Raw genomic sequence first — 17,123 nt, 5'->3', positions numbered from 1 at the left:
ATAAATAAATAATATGTAATTATTATTTCATAAATAAGGTTTAATTATTATTTTATAAATAAAAACATTATATTGAAATAATATAAATTTAATTAAAAAATTTAATAACTATTATTTTATTAAATACTATCTTAAATAATATTTGATACCTTATAATTTTTTTTTGACAATGAAAATTAGCGACAGATTTGAAATCCGTCACTAAATTCCTTTGCAAAAGGCGTAATATAGTGACGGATTTTAAAATCTGTCGCTAATTGCGGAAAATAAAAGGCGGGAGTATTCCCGCCAATAATTAGCGACGGATTTTAAAATCCGTCGCTAAATTTTAACAAAACAATTGGCGGGACTACTCCCGCCAACTTTAGCGACGGAAAATCCGTCGCTAAAGTTGGCGGAATCACTCCCGCAAATTTAATATTGTGTTTAGCGACGGATTTTAAATCCGTCGGATTTTAAATCCGTCGCTAATCAAAAAAATAGCGACGGATTTTAGATCCGTCACTAAAATTCGTCGCTAAAACGCTGTTTTCTAGTAGTGTTTTGAGATTTTCCATTCTCTGCACAGTTCAGGTACCTTTCCGCCAGGTATTAATACTGCTTTTCTTGTTCTAATTCCGAAATTAAAAGGTGCCTCTAATATTTCAGATTTCAGACCGATTAGCTTAATCAATGGAATTTTTAAATTGATTTTCTAAGGTGTTAGCAAATAGACTTTCTCCTTTGCTACCACAGCTCATCTCAGAAAATCAATTTGGATTTATTAGAGGAAGGAATATCCATGATTATCACATGATAGTTTCAGAGATCATTCACATTGCTTCTAGACGAAAGGAGAAACTTTTTGTTCTGAAACTGGATTTTCGAAAGGCGTTTGATAGTATTTCATGGGACTTTATTCTGAAGATGTTGGCAAGAATGAATTTTGATGGTCGTTTGCTGAATTGGTCTCGGCTTTTTTTGTTTGCTCTCAGCTTTCGGTTCTTGTCAATGGTAGTCCTTTTAAAAAATTTCTCTATGGGTAAAAGTGTGAGACAGGGTGATTCGTTATCTCCTATGTTGTTTGTTTTAGCTGTAGAGGCCCTGAAAGCTATGATTAATCAAGCAATTGCTCTTAACTTGTTGGAGGGAGTCAGAATTGAGGGTTATGCTGATATGATTTCTATTTTTCAATTTGCGGATGACACTTTGCTTTTCATTCCTCAGGACTTTGACATGATTAAGAACTTGCTGCGAGTTCTTAGATGTTATGAGACTGTTTCTGGGCTGTCCATTAATTATCAGAAAAGCTCTATTCTTGTTATTAATGTTGATGAAGATTCTCTTGCTACTGCCTCAGGTATTCTTAAATTCTCTGTTGATCAGTTTCCTATTACTTATTTGGGCCTTCCGCTTTCAGTCAAGCCGGTAAAAGCTTCTCTTTGGAAGCCTGTTGTCTCGAGGTTTTCAGATTAGTTGGCTCTCTGGAAGGGCAATTTGTTATCTCCTGCAGGCAGATTAATCTTGATTAAGGCAGTTTTACATAGTTTTCCAGTTTACTTTATGGGTTCTATGGTTATTCCGCAGTCCATTATTTCAGCATTGGATCGTTGCATGAAGCGCTTTCTTTGGTGTGGTAATCCGGAGGGTAAAGGTATTTGTAAGATTGCTTGGAATAGAGTTTGTCTCCCTTATGACCAAGGAGGTTTAAATTTGATTCCTTTTCGGGTTAAAAATCAAAGTCTTCTTTACAAATGGCTTTGGAAGTTACGTGTGAGAGGTTATTCTCTTTGATTTTTTGTAGCAATTAATAGTTGTGCAATTAATTATTGGCATGATTTTGTTAATTGCAATATTAATCATTTTTCTCACCTTTGGAAAGGAATTCACAAGCTTTGTGCTTCTAACCATGTGGTTTGGTCTATGTTTGTTGTGTAACTTGGAGGAATCTAGTATGCACATTATTTGCCATTGCCGTTTTGCATGGAAATTTTGGTGCTACCTTCTAGCCAAGTGTGATATTTTATGGGTTTCACCTCCTATGGTTTATAAATTTTTCAGCTTATGGTCTTCCTTTTCGCACTCTTCTTTCAAGGATATTTGGCGTCTAATTTGGTTTTTCGGCATTTGAAAATTTTGGAAAAATCGGAATAATAGGGTGTTTAATTTTTTAGAGAGTTCGCATGAGTCTCTAACTTTATTGTGTATTAACAAGGCGGTCCACTTCTATTCTTCTTTTCATCCTCATTTTCCATATAATGGAAATGATGTCTCTAGATGTTTGGATATTTTTGTAATCTCGTTTTGATTGATCTTTTTTAAATCGTTTGTCTTCCACTTTTTGTGGTAGTGCTTAATAAATCATCATTTATCCAAAAAAAAAATAGAACAATATTATACAACACAGCTTTTTCCTATCAATCCTTTTTTTTTTTAATAGATATCAATTCCATACCTTATTAATATATATACACTGATCATTCATCCAAAACAAATAGAGAGATTTTAAATGTGACAGTTATAGAAGAGAGATTACCACCATGATCAGCTCCGTCTTAGTACTTTTCTATTCTTTTTTCCATTAAAAAGATTCTTTTATTATCGTGTGAAAACCAATTAAAGACCATTTTTTGTGTCTAACTCTGAATAAGGACAAACTGGTCAACCTGCATTATTATCATTTAAAAACCAAAGTTTTGTCTCCAACTTAAAATAAAGACAACATGCAAAAATATTGTTCAAAATTATCCTTCAGTTCCACGCATGTCCACACTATTGATCCATGAGACAATTGTTGGAATTTTTTAATTCCGATATGGGCTTCCGTAGTATGGGCTTAGTTAATGGGCCAGTGTTTTATTAAGTCCGTGTGATCAAATAAAGAGGGACTGGACTCTAATTTGTGTGTGGAGGATAAAGTGCGGGCTGGAGTTAACGGGCTTTGATGGGAGCCCGTTCAACTCCTTAAGTAGTATAAATAGCTAGGTCCCTTCCTTAATCTCATAAGAAGTATTCTCTGGTTTTCTTATAAAGTTCTAAAGAAACATAAAGTATAGAGAATAAGGCCATCTCCTGATTGAGATCTAGAGGAAGAAGATCATAGCTTCAGATCAAGATGGCGTCTAGGGATCAAGAACTCGAAGTTTCCAAATCAGGTTCCGTTTCTTGATCTCGTATTCAATTCAATTGTTTATGTGTTTTAACTAATGCGTATATCGATCTGGCTAACAACAATATACAAAAATCTGATTCAAATGTACATTTTATAAAATCTGTCTTTTAACTTGAAAATATCAGTAGAACAATACAAAAGTTTGAACCACACCTTCATCTGCATGACACCACATTTTATGAAAATTCTGATTCAAATTGTACATTACAAAATCAGTTTATCACTGTGATTTATGGACTATTTAGCACCCTGATGGAATATCACAAGTGGAATTTACAAAAAAAAAACTACTTTACTACTTTTATCTATCTTGTCTGAGTTCATATTTAATTAAAAATCAATATGTTTAGATACACCTTTTCCATAAAATTAAATTAAAAATTAGATAATTAACTCAATTCTAAATTTCATTGAAAATAATAATCAAGTTAATACAATACTGCCCTAATTAGTTAGACCAAATTACATCAGATAAACTAAAAACTAGAAGATAACATAAAACACAAATTATCCTAAATATTAAACTAGTTGTACAATTTGTTCATCTCCATTGTTTGGAACGGGACGGCTGAGATTAATCAGTGCAAGCCAAAGTTTCCCTGGATCTTCTTCTTCAGCGACAGGCTCGTCATCATGGCCGATTGGGTCTATAATTTCCTGATGAATGTCTTCTCTGCTAACCCTAAATGACCAAACCTGAATGATGTCACCTGCGTCGAAGAACTTTCTTTCGATTAGCTTCCCCGTCTTCTCATCATATTCATCCTTATTTCTCTTCATCAGTTTAGTCCAATATGTCCTCAAGTTCAGATTACGGGTACTCGGCATATTCCACTTTTTCAGAATCATATCAGACACAAAACCGCACGGTTCCAAGACTTTAACTTTTAATTCTCCTCCCTCATCGTATAACAAGTCTGCCTCGTCCTTGGTAAGAAAGGTACGGTCTTGTACTTGCAACTCAGGAATTGATAAACGATCGTGACCTGGATTTACATCTGTTGGGTACAAGTATTTCTGTATCACCAGCTTCGCGTTTTGGCCTCCAAGTGCTGTGATTTTTGCTTCCAACTCCGGACGAAGGGGCTCTGGATTCAACGCTTTGGTTGATCTCACCATGGGTCTGGTACTTGGTTTCTTGATTTTCTTCTTCTCCTGGACTTCAGTTTCTTGTTCAATCTTGATCTTTTCTTTATCTTCCGCAAATAATCTCTTGATTTTCTTGGTCTGTTTCACTTCAGGTTCCCTTTCAAGAAACTTTCGTTTTCCGCCAATATTCCTGACATTTTCTTGATTTTGATAATCAAGATCATGTTCCATTCCTGGAATAGAAGAAATCTTCACATCATGATTACGAGCGGAAGGGGGCGATCGTTTTCTTCGAGGAATAGGAGGAAATAGGTGATGGTTGTTGAAGTTGGAGAGAAGAGAATGATTGAAGGAAGGTGCATTAGCAGCAGTAGTAGTAGTAATGTTTGATGAACGTCTGATGTGTAAAGCTGTGACAACATCCATTGCGACCAAATCAAGAACCTGGAGTGGATCTGTTGTTCTTTGCTTAGCATCTGCTTTAAATTTATCGAACGACCTTGGATTTACAGGAATCACCATCATTCTTAATGATCTTCTCGCCAAAAACTAGTAAATATTTGGAAACTGAAATATAAATAAAGACTAAAATAATATGCATGTGTAGGTATTTATATAGGAAATAGAGTATTCGATTAATATGATTGGCTAATATTAATTTCTAGTCGTAGCTTCCAAGCTTGAGTGTTAATCTAAATAATTAGTTGGATTTTGTGACATAATGTGATTGGCTAATATTGATTACATTAGATTCTGTTCGAGAGGTGTTGTTAATTAATGTGGTATCTTATGTTCCTTTATTTCCTTTTCAGAAAATTATTTTAGTTAGTAGTCTTTAAGTTCGAAGTAACAACTGAATTTAATAATTAGAATCAAACATAAAAGGAAAAAAAGTTACTAGTTAGAATCAAATATATACATTAATGGAATTAGAGAGACCTGTTGGTCTTTAGTGGTGGCCGAAAAAAAATTGACTCCGGCAAAAAAAATTGATTCAGGCGAAAATAAAGAAGAAAAATGAAAAAGTGATAATTGACCCCTAAATTTTAACCATATTATTTTGTTTACTTTGACACGTCATATTTAACAATAGTTTGTTATTTAACGGAGCCTTGCATACTTTTCATATTCCATCCACTCAAGAATATTAAAATTGGAAAAATGATGAGTACATGGATTTGGCCAAAAGTTTCTTACCATCTAATACTATATAATACATATGAAATTTTTTAATGCAATGATGCTGAAAAAAGAAAACGTTTACAGGGACAATTTAGTCTGAAAGACAAGGCTCAATTTTGATTAGGTTCTGATTGGTCACTTGTTTTTTGGGATTTTTGAAATTTTAAAAATGTGAAAATAGGGTTGATTTTTTTTTTTAACAAAAATACAATATTTACTTGAAAGTTTTATAAATATGCAAAATAAATAAAATTATTTACAAAAAAAATATTTGTATTTATTATTGTTATTATTTTTATATACCTAGATATACCGTCAGTAATGTTTTAATATATTTCAATGTGTATATTGTCAATATAATATTATTTTAAATTTTAAATTTATTAATAATTTTCAGTATAACAGTGGTATAATTTCACTATTCTTTTATTATAATATAAGTATAAATAATTTGGTATGCTAGTGGTATTAGTTTTATTACAATTTTATATTATATTAGTATCGTTATACGTACTTCATGTGAAGCTCGTAATTTAATCCGTTAATATATGTAATTTTTCATTTGGCATAAAGAAAAATTATTAATCACTATTCTTTTTGCTATTTGGTGTGTCATGCATTCACATGGCTAATCGCATATGCAGAAAAACATTTAAACTCCAAACTAGATGTAACTACGTACTATACTAGTCACTAATTATTAAAAAAACCCGGAATTGAAAAATCTATAAAATGGTGCATCGTCAAGAAAAATATTTTTAGGAAACAGAAACACAGCAACACACTTATCGATCAAACAAAAGCTTTCACCATGAAATTCGGGGTAATTGATTCTGACCATCATTGAACTTTTGAGTTTTTTTATTTCAGTCACTAAACTATTTTTTTTTAATTTTGATCACTGAACTTTTTTTTTTCATTTTGGTATTTCAGGCCAAAAATGCTTAGGTGGCAGCCAGAAATTGACATATGACAACCAGATTTTACAAATTTTACTTTGAAAATTTATCACAAATACATAATTTCACTTTAAAAATGACAATTTAGATCAAATAATGCATATATGGCAACTTTTTAGGTTAAAAAAAATTAATTCCGGCTGCCACCTAAGCATTTTTGGCCGAAAAATACTAAAATGAAAAAAAAAAAAATCAGTGATCAAAATGAAAAATAATAATTTAGTGACTGAAATGAAAAAATTAAAAAGCTCTGTGATTTTCAGGATCAATTACCCTGAAGTTGACATTACAATGTTAGGACCAAGTGAATAAAGAAGCAACCACAATCCCACTCGCATCGTTCAAAGATATTATAGATGCTCGAAATTGTGACGGTTATGACTTTAAAATGATAGTCAAAATCACAAAAATGCTGCTTTTAAAAAAACAATCTTACAGATCGCAAAATTCATTTTGTTATCAAATCAGAAATAAATTTAATTTAAAACTATAATTAAAGGTTTACAAACTCCGAAATAAAACTTGATGAACACATAAAAACTAGTGCAATAAAAAGAAGAAAATCATTATATTACCATTGACTACAGAAATAACTCCATACATTGTTATAAGTAAAATAATATATTTATACATAAATTGTGGCAAAGTGGGAATCAAACCCACAATATTTTAGGGTACAATTGAAATACAAAAATACAAAATAGAATAAAACTGACCAATTTTCAACGTCATGATAGAATTGAAAATGGTCTAAAAAGTCGGGGTTGTTTTTAGCTATTAAGCCTAACTATTAACTATAGAAATAACTTCACACCTTGTTATAAGTAGAATACTACTAATATTTATACATAAATTGTGGCAAAGTTGGAATCAAACCTACAAAACAGCTTTTCCTCATAAGAAAACTTTTCCTATCAAAACCATTTATGTATATAGTGCAATATTGATCCATGACATAATATGAAACATCAAATTCAAATGCACGTATGATTTATCTGAATCAAACACAACGGAGACACGGTCGATCGATAATGTACATTACAAAAACAAGCCTAAATGGCACATACCTGAACAATGGGACTTGGACCAGATTGGCTGGTCACCAAATGTCTGCTGCCGAAAACTCCAGCACCTGCAAATTCAACGTCGCACAACCCAACATTGCAAAATTGAAATTAGGTGTGGCCACATCGAACAGAGAAGAGTTCATGGAGTGATATACATGACAGATTCCTCTAATTTTGACAAAACAAAATTGAAAAGTTTTGTATCTAACTCCACAACATCCAAACATGTTCAAAAAATTATCATATCACTTCCATGACTATACACGATACTAGACTGTATTGATTGATGACACTATTTAAAAAATCTGACTCAAAATGCACATTTATAAAATCTATTTTTCTAATTTATTACCCTTCTATGTATAATATTTAATTAAATAAAATAAAATCATATAACTGAATACCAAACTTCATAGAAAATAATCCATTATATGAAAACTAAGAATGTTAATATAACACCAAAAAGATACTTGATTATGAATTGTCCTTATAATCCTGCTCTACAACTTCATCTCCATTCTATATGGTGACTGCAATTCTTTTCTTACGAGACTAGATGAATCTATGAAAAAAACTACTTTACTTTTGTATTGTATTTGAGAACTAATTGATAATAATTCAGATCTGATAACATTTAATTTAAATAAATAAAGTTTGTGTGAAATTTTTATGTAAAATTAAATAAGAAGCGTACACAACTCAATACTAAATTTGCTTGCAATTAAAATCTAATTAATATCTGAAAATAATATCCCAATTACATAAAAAACTAAAAACAAGAAGATAACATAAAACAGAAATCATCCTAAATATTAAACTTGTTGTACAACTTGTTCATCTGCATTGTTCGGAACGGGGCGGCTGAGATTAATCAGTGCAAGCCAAAGTTGCCCCGGATCTTCTTCTTCAGCGACAGCAGCCCCTTCGTTGTCTCTGCTAACCCTAAACGACCAAACCTGAATGATGTCACCTGCGTCGAAGAACTTTCTTTGGATTAGCTTCCCCGTCTTCTCATCATATTCATCCTTATTCCTCTTCATCAGTTTAGCCCAATACGTTCTCAAGTTAAGATTACGGGTTTTGTTCATATTCCACCTTTTGAGAATCATATTCGATACATAACCGCACGGCTCCAATACTTTAACTTTTAATTCTCCCCCCTCGTCGTATAACAAATCTGCGTCGTCCTTGGTAAGAAAGGTAGGTTCTTGTATTTGATTCACAGGAATTGATAAACGATCATGATCTTGATTTACATCTGTTGGGTACAAGTATTTCTGTATCACCAACTTCACGTTTCGGCCTCCAAGTGCTGTGATTTGTGCTTCCAACTCGGGACGAAGCGGTTCGGGATTTAACTCTCTTGTTGATCTCCTCGTTTTCTGTTTGACTCCAGTAGTAGTACTGTTTTTTCTCTTTCGGTTTTTGTGTTTGACTAATTCAGTACACTCATATACAATTTCATCATCAGCATTGATATTTTGACGATGATATACAGAAAGCGGGAGAATGTTCAAAGCCGGAGAAAGATTCAGATTTAGATTAAAGGTTGGCTTGGGTGGATGTGTTGCGTTGTGCTCAGTGTTGATATTTTGTTGATTGGGATGATGAAGATCGTCATGTTCAGGAAGCGGAACGAGGTTCAAATCGAACGATCGATGCCTTGCTTTGTGCTCAGCATCTGTGCTAATCAGTTGTAACGAGCATGAATCTACAGGAACTTCTGTTTGGTTTGGCGCCATGATTCGTAGTCGATAGAAATAAAATGAAGAAGTAAAATGCATTGGTATATATAGGGAAAGCGTAGTATAATTTGATTCCTAATTCAGTAGAGAGTACTATAATCTGATTCCTACTCTCTCTTGGATAAGGACAACCTTGACATTTTATTCTACCCAAATATTTTAAAATATTAGATTTTGGGTTGACTAAAAGTTGTTCTAAAGATGTATGTTGACTTAAAAAGTTTTACAAAATTAGAAAGGAATAAATCTATCTATATCTATACTATATATAAAAGCACGGATGGGGGGGACAGGCAAATTTACTGAATAATCCTTTTCAGTTTATTACTAAATAAAGGTTTTATAGTCATTAACTAATTAGTTATTTAATTAATCACTATTGTAATAAAAGTCCTAATTAGAATAGGTAGCTAAATTGTCTCCAAATTAGTAGGAATACCTATCTTTTAGTTTGATTTAACTACAAAATTAAAATATTAATTATAAATAAAAAAATGATATAGTTATAATAAATTTACTAATATGTACATTGACGAGTTACGTTACGAGCCACGTGCATAGCACGTAATGCGAAACTAGTATTTATAAATATATGCATAGTATAATTTTAGTATTAGCTTACTTTCATATGTATGCTTTCAATATACTATTAATTTAAATTACTTAGTAGTATTAATTTATCAATAACTTTTTATTTAATTCGTATTAATTATCAATATTTTTTTGTGGGTTTGATCGGAGGAAATGGATTAGTTGGCCAATTCATTATTTTCTTGATGAACAGACCCAACTGGGCCTGTTCATCTATAGCGAGGAGTAGAGCTCCGAAGAGCTGTTGCTCCTCGTTTGAGATGAGGAGCAGCGTCTCCCTTCTCCGTCGAGGAGTCTCCTCTTCTTCGTCGGAGCTGAAAAAAATTCAAAAAGGCTCTTAGATTAATTAGTGTTTAAATATAATTAATTAGAGTAAATTATAATTAATTAGAAATACACTCCCCAATTAAGGTGCCACATCAGCGCAGGAGTGTTTTTGACCCGGTTTTGATCAATTCAGGATATCAATGATTCAATTTTTCAGCTTTGGACTTTTATGATACTTTATGCCAAGTTGAGGGGGTAAAGTGATACTTTGTTCAAAATAATTTTAAAATTGAGATACAAAATTCATTAAGTGCTTAAATAGGAAACAAGATAAATATTAGAGTTGTAATTTCACCTTTCCCTTTTGAATTTTGATGACGAATACATAGCTTAGATTTTTCCTTTACAGAAACACAGAGAGGAGATTGCCTCAAACCATTCTCGCCAAAAAAAAGTGGCGATCTTAATTTTAATTTTTTAAGAGACAAAAAAACTTCAGTAATTTTTATCTGTTTGTGCTAGTATTCGGAAACAATGGCGATTGCGGCTTATGGACAGCTCAATCTGAACGAGGCATCGATTTGGGGTTCCAGAAGTGTTGATTGTTTCGATAAACTAGAGCAGATTGGCGAGGGAACTTATGGGTATGTTCTATAATTCTTAAATTTTCATTCAATTATTGATTTTAGGGTTTTGTTTCTAAGAATTTCAATTTGAAAGTGAAACCCTTTTTTTTAATAGTAAGACATAAGCTTGATGTTGGCTGTGCTTTTTGATTTTGTGTTGCAGACAAGTTTATATGGCAAAGGAAATTGAGACGAGTGAAATTGTTGCTTTGAAGAAAATTAGAATGGACAATGAGAGAGAAGGGGTACTTTTTTATACTTCTACTTTTATGCGCTTTCTAATTCATTAGTTAATACTTATTTTTACGGTTATTGTGTTTTTATTTTCGATTTAAGCACATCCTACAAAACGTGTTAACACACATCCTAACCTTTCCGAACTTCTCTTGCCATATCCCAGGCCGGTTTAGGCGTTTTTTTTTCTTTCCGCAAAAGATGTTGTTTTGGCCGTTTTGAAAGACCAAAACGATCGGATAAGGCATTTAGGCTATAAATGCCACCAAAATAAAAGGTCGGGCTTTTTTATGCTGAAAAATGAAAAGTTGGGATGGGTGGTGCCACGTTTGGTAGAATGTGCTTAAATCGAAAAAACACAAAAGGTGATAATATTTTATGACAATTATATTAGATTAGATTGTTATATGTTCCATTCTTATGGAAATTTATTGTATTTTATGTAGTTTCCAATAACAGCAATTCGTGAAATCAAAATTTTAAAGAAGCTGCATCATGAGAATGTGATTAAGCTGAAGGAGATAGTGACTTCTCCTGGTAATGCTTGAAGATCTTTTTCTCTCTTCGACTCTGATGTGTACTTTGTTTATGGTATAAGCATAGTGTTTATCTCCATAGGCATCTAAATGTTTTGGGGATTGCTTTTTAGGGCCTGAGAAGGACGAGCAGGGAAAAGGAGGCAAGTATTACTGGTTATTGGTCACAATATTGATGGTTTTTTTGTCTGAATTGATTTTGTAAATGGTTATCTTGTATGATTGGTGATGATTTGTGACAACTTAAATATGGGATTGCAGATGGTAATAACAAGTATAAAGGTGGAATATACATGGTCTTTGAATACATGGACCATGACTTGACAGGACTTGCTGATCGTCCTAATATGAAATTTTCAGTTGCACAGATTAAGGTAGTACTGTGGTCAGTTGAAGTGTATGATGCTTGAAATTTCAGTTCCTTTTAGTTTATCTTGTACATAATTAAAGATCTGACTCTACTTCCTTTTATTGTAGTGCTATATGAGGCAGCTTTTGACCGGGCTTCACTATTGTCATGTAAATCAAGTACTTCATCGTGACATCAAAGGTTATTAAGGGTTACAGTAATTCCGTGTTGAATTTCTTTTTTCTCTTCCTAAGATGTTGAGCAGCTGAATTGTGTTTTTACTGCAGGATCTAACCTTCTTATAGACAATGAGGGAAATCTGAAGCTTGCAGATTTTGGGCTTGCCCGGTCATTCTCAAATGAGCATAATGCAAATCTTACAAATCGTGTAATTACATTATGGTACAGGTAAACTCTTGATGAAGAGAGCTCAAATTTGATAAGTTCAAACTTTTTTTTTGTTGAAATTAAATATAGAACATTTGTTTCCTCTGAGGAGCACTTAGGGCAAGATACAAGAAAATGTCAACATGAATGCGTGCATACTTTAATTTTGTTTATTTTGAGCAGACCTCCGGAGTTGTTGCTAGGGACAACAAAATATGGTCCAGCTGTTGATATGTGGTCAGTTGGTTGTATTTTTGCTGAACTTCTATATGGGAAACCAATTTTTCCAGGAAAAGATGAGGTGAGTAGATTACTTCTTTTCTATTGTTTTTATTGGATAATTTGTGATCAACTATTATTTCAAATTTTGATGTCATCATAATTCGTGAACCGCTTTGCTCCTCCGTCCTGAACGAATACGAATAACCCAACTAGTGTATGTATGATTGGCTAGTGATATGCATTTGTAAATCAAATTGTAGTGTATGCTTGATTGGCTAATACTATACATTGTGGTGGGGAAGATTTCCATTTTCGGGCATAAATACTTGCATTATTGACAAGACACTAAATCCTTTTAATTGTTCCTAACCTACCATGTCGTGCTGCTCAATTTTCAAGTTACTAGCTTGAAAGTAGCTCAAACTAGTTAGACTGGACCTGATTTCTGACTCAAAAAAGAATTCACTGCAAATTGCCACATTACTATAAATGCATGTTTACCTCTAAGTCGCTATTGATTTATCAGCTTCTCAAGTATTTTTTTCAAAATATTTTGATGAGATATGGTGAGAGTCCTGGGAGTCAATTTGGTCATTTATAGTAGCAGGCGTTTTCTGCATGCAGTAGTTATTTATTACTCCCTCCGTCCCAAATTGATAGGCATTATTTGCATTTTCTTTGTCCCAAATTATAGGCAGTAATTTATTGCTTGAACGTTTAATTGTCATATATACCCTCGTTAATTATAGTTGAATGCATTGAAAATAACACAAAAAATGCTAAAAGACAAAATTACTACTATAATAAATGAGGGTAAGTGTGGTATTTGTTTATAAATTTACTCATTTTATCTTGATAAGTACAATTTCTTAAGACTTGTGTTTGTCCTAAACTGCCTATCAATTTGGGACGGAGGGAGTAGTTTTGAGTTCCATGAGTTGGCGTCCACTAGCTTTTGACTTGCTGTAAGATGATATGTAAACTAAACAGATGTAAAGAATGTATAAAGATTACGCGGCACTATTGTGATCTTTTTTTTTTCTCTGTTTCTTTTTCATTTCTTTTTGTTTTTTGATGTAGTTGTTTTTGGTACAAATATGGATTAAATAACGCTGACAAGAAATATGTAACTGCGGTTCTCGTCGAGTAATTCTTGCATCAGAAATTTGATTTTTCTACGATTTTAAAACTCTTCTTCCAATTATTGCAGCCAGAACAGATAAATAAGATTTTTGAGGTATGTGGAAATCCAGATGAAGTGATCTGGCCTGGGGTTTCCAAGATGCCCTGGTATAATAATTTTAAACCAAATAGGCCGATGAAGAGACGTCTCAGGGATATGTTTAGAGGGTAAGTTTTAGAACTAATGATGATTATTTTATGTTTATATTCATTCCTATGCCTTGACCTTACTGATTTCTCCCCTTTTTTTCATAGTTTTGACCGTCATGCTATAGAGTTATTGGAGAAAATGCTAACTCTGGATCCTGCTCAGGTATCAGATTGTAAGATATATTTTTATTTGAAGCATAATGCATCACTACGTTGTTCTTTACTTCTAGTGTGTGGTGACTGGATATTTTTTTCTCTTTTGGAAAACAGAGAATATGTGCAAAGGATGCACTTGATGCTGAGTATTTCTGGACCGACCCGTTGCCTTGTGACCCTAAGAGGTTTGGTTGACTTCTTTTCGGCTTTTTTGACTCAGTACTAACAAGCGTTTTTATCAGAATGCTATTTGTTGTTTGCATTAACCTGCTTTTTATCTTGAATCAGTTTACCTAAATATGAATCGTCACATGAATTTCAAACAAAGAAGAAACGCCAGCAACAAAGGCAGCAGCATGAAGAAAATGCAAAACGGCAGAAGCTTCAACACTCTCAACAGCATGGCCGCCTACCACCAGTTCAGCAATCTGGGCAGGGGCATATGCCTATGAGGTCAGGGTCTAATCAGCCAATGCACAATTCTCAGGCCCCGGTTGGTGCAGGGCCTAGTCATCATTATGGGAAACCTCGTGGACCTGCGGGTGGGCCAGGCAGGTACCCTCCTAGTGGATCAAGTGGTGGAGGATACAATCATCCCAATCGTGGGGGTCAAGGTGGTGGAAGCTATGGGAGCGGACCATATCCGCCACAAGGGCGGGCACCACCCTATGGTTCAAGTGGCATGCCTGGTGCTCCACGCGGTGGAGGCAGTAGTGGTGGATATGGAGTTGGTGGTCCTAACTACCCTCCAGGCGGTGCTCCATATGGTGGTTCTAGTGCCGGTCGTGGCTCAAACATGATGGGGGGAAACCGCAACCAGCAGTATGGCTGGCAGCAGTAGTATAATTTAGCGACTAAAATGTACTATAAAGAGCGTGACAAATTACTGCACCAGAGAGTACCGATAAGCATGATTGGCATCGATATTTATAAGTATGGTTGGTCTTCAATGATGGTTAAATTATATATGATCCTTCAGATGGCTCTGCAGATTCTGATCAATGCCCATCCCACTGTTGTATTCTGAATCCCAAGTTAGCTGTTAGGAGCATTATTATTATTTTATACATGTCTTAAGGAAGCTGAGGGGTAAGTAGGGATGTATTTGAGTTGAGCCAAATCAGAAACATCTCAAGTTTGAATAAACCGGTGTTGCCGTTGTCAAGTTTGAATGAACCGGTGTTGCTGTTCTCAAGTTTGAATGAACTGGTGTTGCCGTTGGTTCAAGGTTCAACCACTAATACAGCCAGCTATGTAAAAAAATATTTATATAAAGTAGAAGCTGTAAATCAAATGAAAGTGGAAAGAGTTCAACTTGAAGAGCTACAAGATGGAGTTGAGAACAAAAGAACTAAGAATGAAAAAGAGTTAAATGTGTGACTTCTGTTTTTTAGGTTTTGTAAAAACCTTTGAAGGTTAAACTGGTTCTTGCGGTGGTTCAATTTTTCGTCATTTTTCGGTTCAAAGAGGGCTAAACTGAAAATTCAGTTTTTAAAGCAGAATTGAGATGGACTGATGTCTGATTCCAGATTGAACTGTCTGGTCCGGTTCGCGTTTTAAAACTACGCTTAAAAAATTGACCTGTCATTTGATTGAAAATCCTAATTGCTTTTGATATTTTGGCTAATTTTACCCCTTTTGCTCGAAATTGTCTAAAATGTTTCTGCCACCTTTTTGTACAGCGTTTCAACAATTTTTTGTCATATCATTTGAGGGAGTAAAATGAACCAAAATGTCAAATTTGAGAGAATTTTATTTAAAGCCACAACCTTGGTTTTATTTGATCATTTGTTACAAAATTGAAGGAGAAAATGAAGCTTTATTGATTACTCAAGCTATATATTATGGGGAACTTTATCTTCACCAAATGTGCAAAACGTGTGATAAACGTTAGTCCAAACGACAACAACAAACCACCAGCAGAATTTTTTGTTTTCAGAAGAAAAAAAAAACTATTTATAAAGGCGTATAATGCAAATATGGTAAAGTAAAAAAAAAAACAGCAAAAGCCACCTATTTATAGTCTTATTATACAAATTCTGTTATCTCTAAACCAAAATTTTAAAAAAAACATCCTCTTTACCTCTATTTTCTTGGCATATAAACATATTTAATATCTTTCATTTTCTTTCATTTTCCTCTTTTCTTTCTTTGGTTTCTTTCCCAAGAAACTGAAGGAAAGAATTGAGTAGAGGAGAATTTAAATTTTTTTAGTTTTAGTTTTTTGTTATGTTTTGAGAGAGACCGCGATGGGGAAGTACATGGAGATGTTGGATGCTGGGGTTAGAATACTTACAAGATTTCAATCTCATTGTCCACAGACTGCTCGCATGTACTACCATCCTCCGGCTAACTCCGACGATCACCCCCACCACCACCACGACCAACATGGCAGCACCGCCACCGGAAGTGACGTGAACAGGGTAGGTTTTTGCTCTCCTAAGGCGGATAGAGGGATGGACGCGAAAGAGTTCATTCTTTTTTCGGTTTAAGGAAAACTAAAATGATTCGGAGTTTAAATTCTGCTATTATCCATAGAATACGCCCTTCCGAGGAAATAAATTAAGAGTTATTATGGTATTTCCTATATTTTTGTTATATTTTCAATATCGTTCTTGATCAACTTGTTCTTTTTCCATTATTATGAAATCTAAATTGCAAAGAAACAAAAATGAGAAAACATTGAAGACAATTTTTAGATGGATGGATTTTTATTTGTTTGGTAATAGAAAATGTCATAAGAATATAAGGATTGTGAAAATTTACTGCTGATTGATTGATCAATTCTAGAGAAAATGCTGCCTTCGGGTATACGTTACGGAATGTGGTTCTAATATTGCTCATAGAATCAAAGGCCAATAGATCATGGCAAACATTACACTCTGAGAGACTTTTTAAAAAGTCTTTAATAGATACTCCTTACGTCAACAAAAAAATAGGCTTGTTTTATTTACACACATATTAAAAGATTTAATTTATTTAGTTAGAATAATACTAATTTCTTATAACACTCTTGTTAAATAACACTCTTATTAAATAGTTAATGCATTCTTCTTTTGTGGACAGAGAAAGTATCTGTTATCATGACAAAAAAGAAATGTGTACTTTAGCCCCTATTATTTTAAGGCTAATCACCTCAAAAACTACCGACCTTTCATTTTTTTCAATAACACCCCGACCTTATAATTTCGTCAATTGCACCCTATTTTGTGTTTTTATGTTTCAATAGC

The 17,123-nt window shown here is 33.6% G+C and overlaps 3 protein-coding genes across 3 annotated transcripts; 2 read left to right on the top strand and 1 right to left on the bottom strand.

Moving 5' to 3' along the window:
- Positions 1–3,598: 3,598 nt before the first annotated feature.
- Positions 3,599–4,797, bottom strand: LOC126661321 (uncharacterized). The gene has a single exon (XM_050355144.2). The coding sequence runs from the start codon at positions 4,763–4,765 to the stop codon at positions 3,671–3,673; it is 1,095 nt and encodes a 364-aa protein (XP_050211101.1). The 5' UTR covers positions 4,766–4,797; the 3' UTR covers positions 3,599–3,670.
- A 5,613-nt stretch (positions 4,798–10,410) lies between these two features.
- Positions 10,411–15,345, top strand: LOC126661269 (cyclin-dependent kinase C-2-like). The gene is made up of 12 exons (XM_050355098.2): positions 10,411–10,695; positions 10,841–10,922; positions 11,358–11,448; positions 11,561–11,590; positions 11,709–11,821; positions 11,925–11,997; positions 12,084–12,204; positions 12,367–12,484; positions 13,616–13,755; positions 13,843–13,900; positions 14,008–14,078; positions 14,182–15,345. The coding sequence occupies exons 1-12, from the start codon at positions 10,586–10,588 to the stop codon at positions 14,732–14,734; spliced, it is 1,560 nt and encodes a 519-aa protein (XP_050211055.1). The 5' UTR covers positions 10,411–10,585; the 3' UTR covers positions 14,735–15,345.
- Positions 15,346–15,952: 607 nt separating this feature from the next.
- LOC126661272 (uncharacterized) lies at positions 15,953–16,491 on the top strand. The gene has a single exon (XM_050355102.2). The coding sequence runs from the start codon at positions 16,143–16,145 to the stop codon at positions 16,383–16,385; it is 243 nt and encodes an 80-aa protein (XP_050211059.1). The 5' UTR covers positions 15,953–16,142; the 3' UTR covers positions 16,386–16,491.
- Positions 16,492–17,123: the final 632 nt, after the last annotated feature.

This window comes from Mercurialis annua, linkage group LG8, assembly GCF_937616625.2.
Source record: "Mercurialis annua linkage group LG8, ddMerAnnu1.2, whole genome shotgun sequence".
NCBI classification, from domain to species: domain Eukaryota; kingdom Viridiplantae; phylum Streptophyta; class Magnoliopsida; order Malpighiales; family Euphorbiaceae; genus Mercurialis; species Mercurialis annua.
This window is presented reverse-complemented; position numbering and strand designations above follow the sequence as displayed.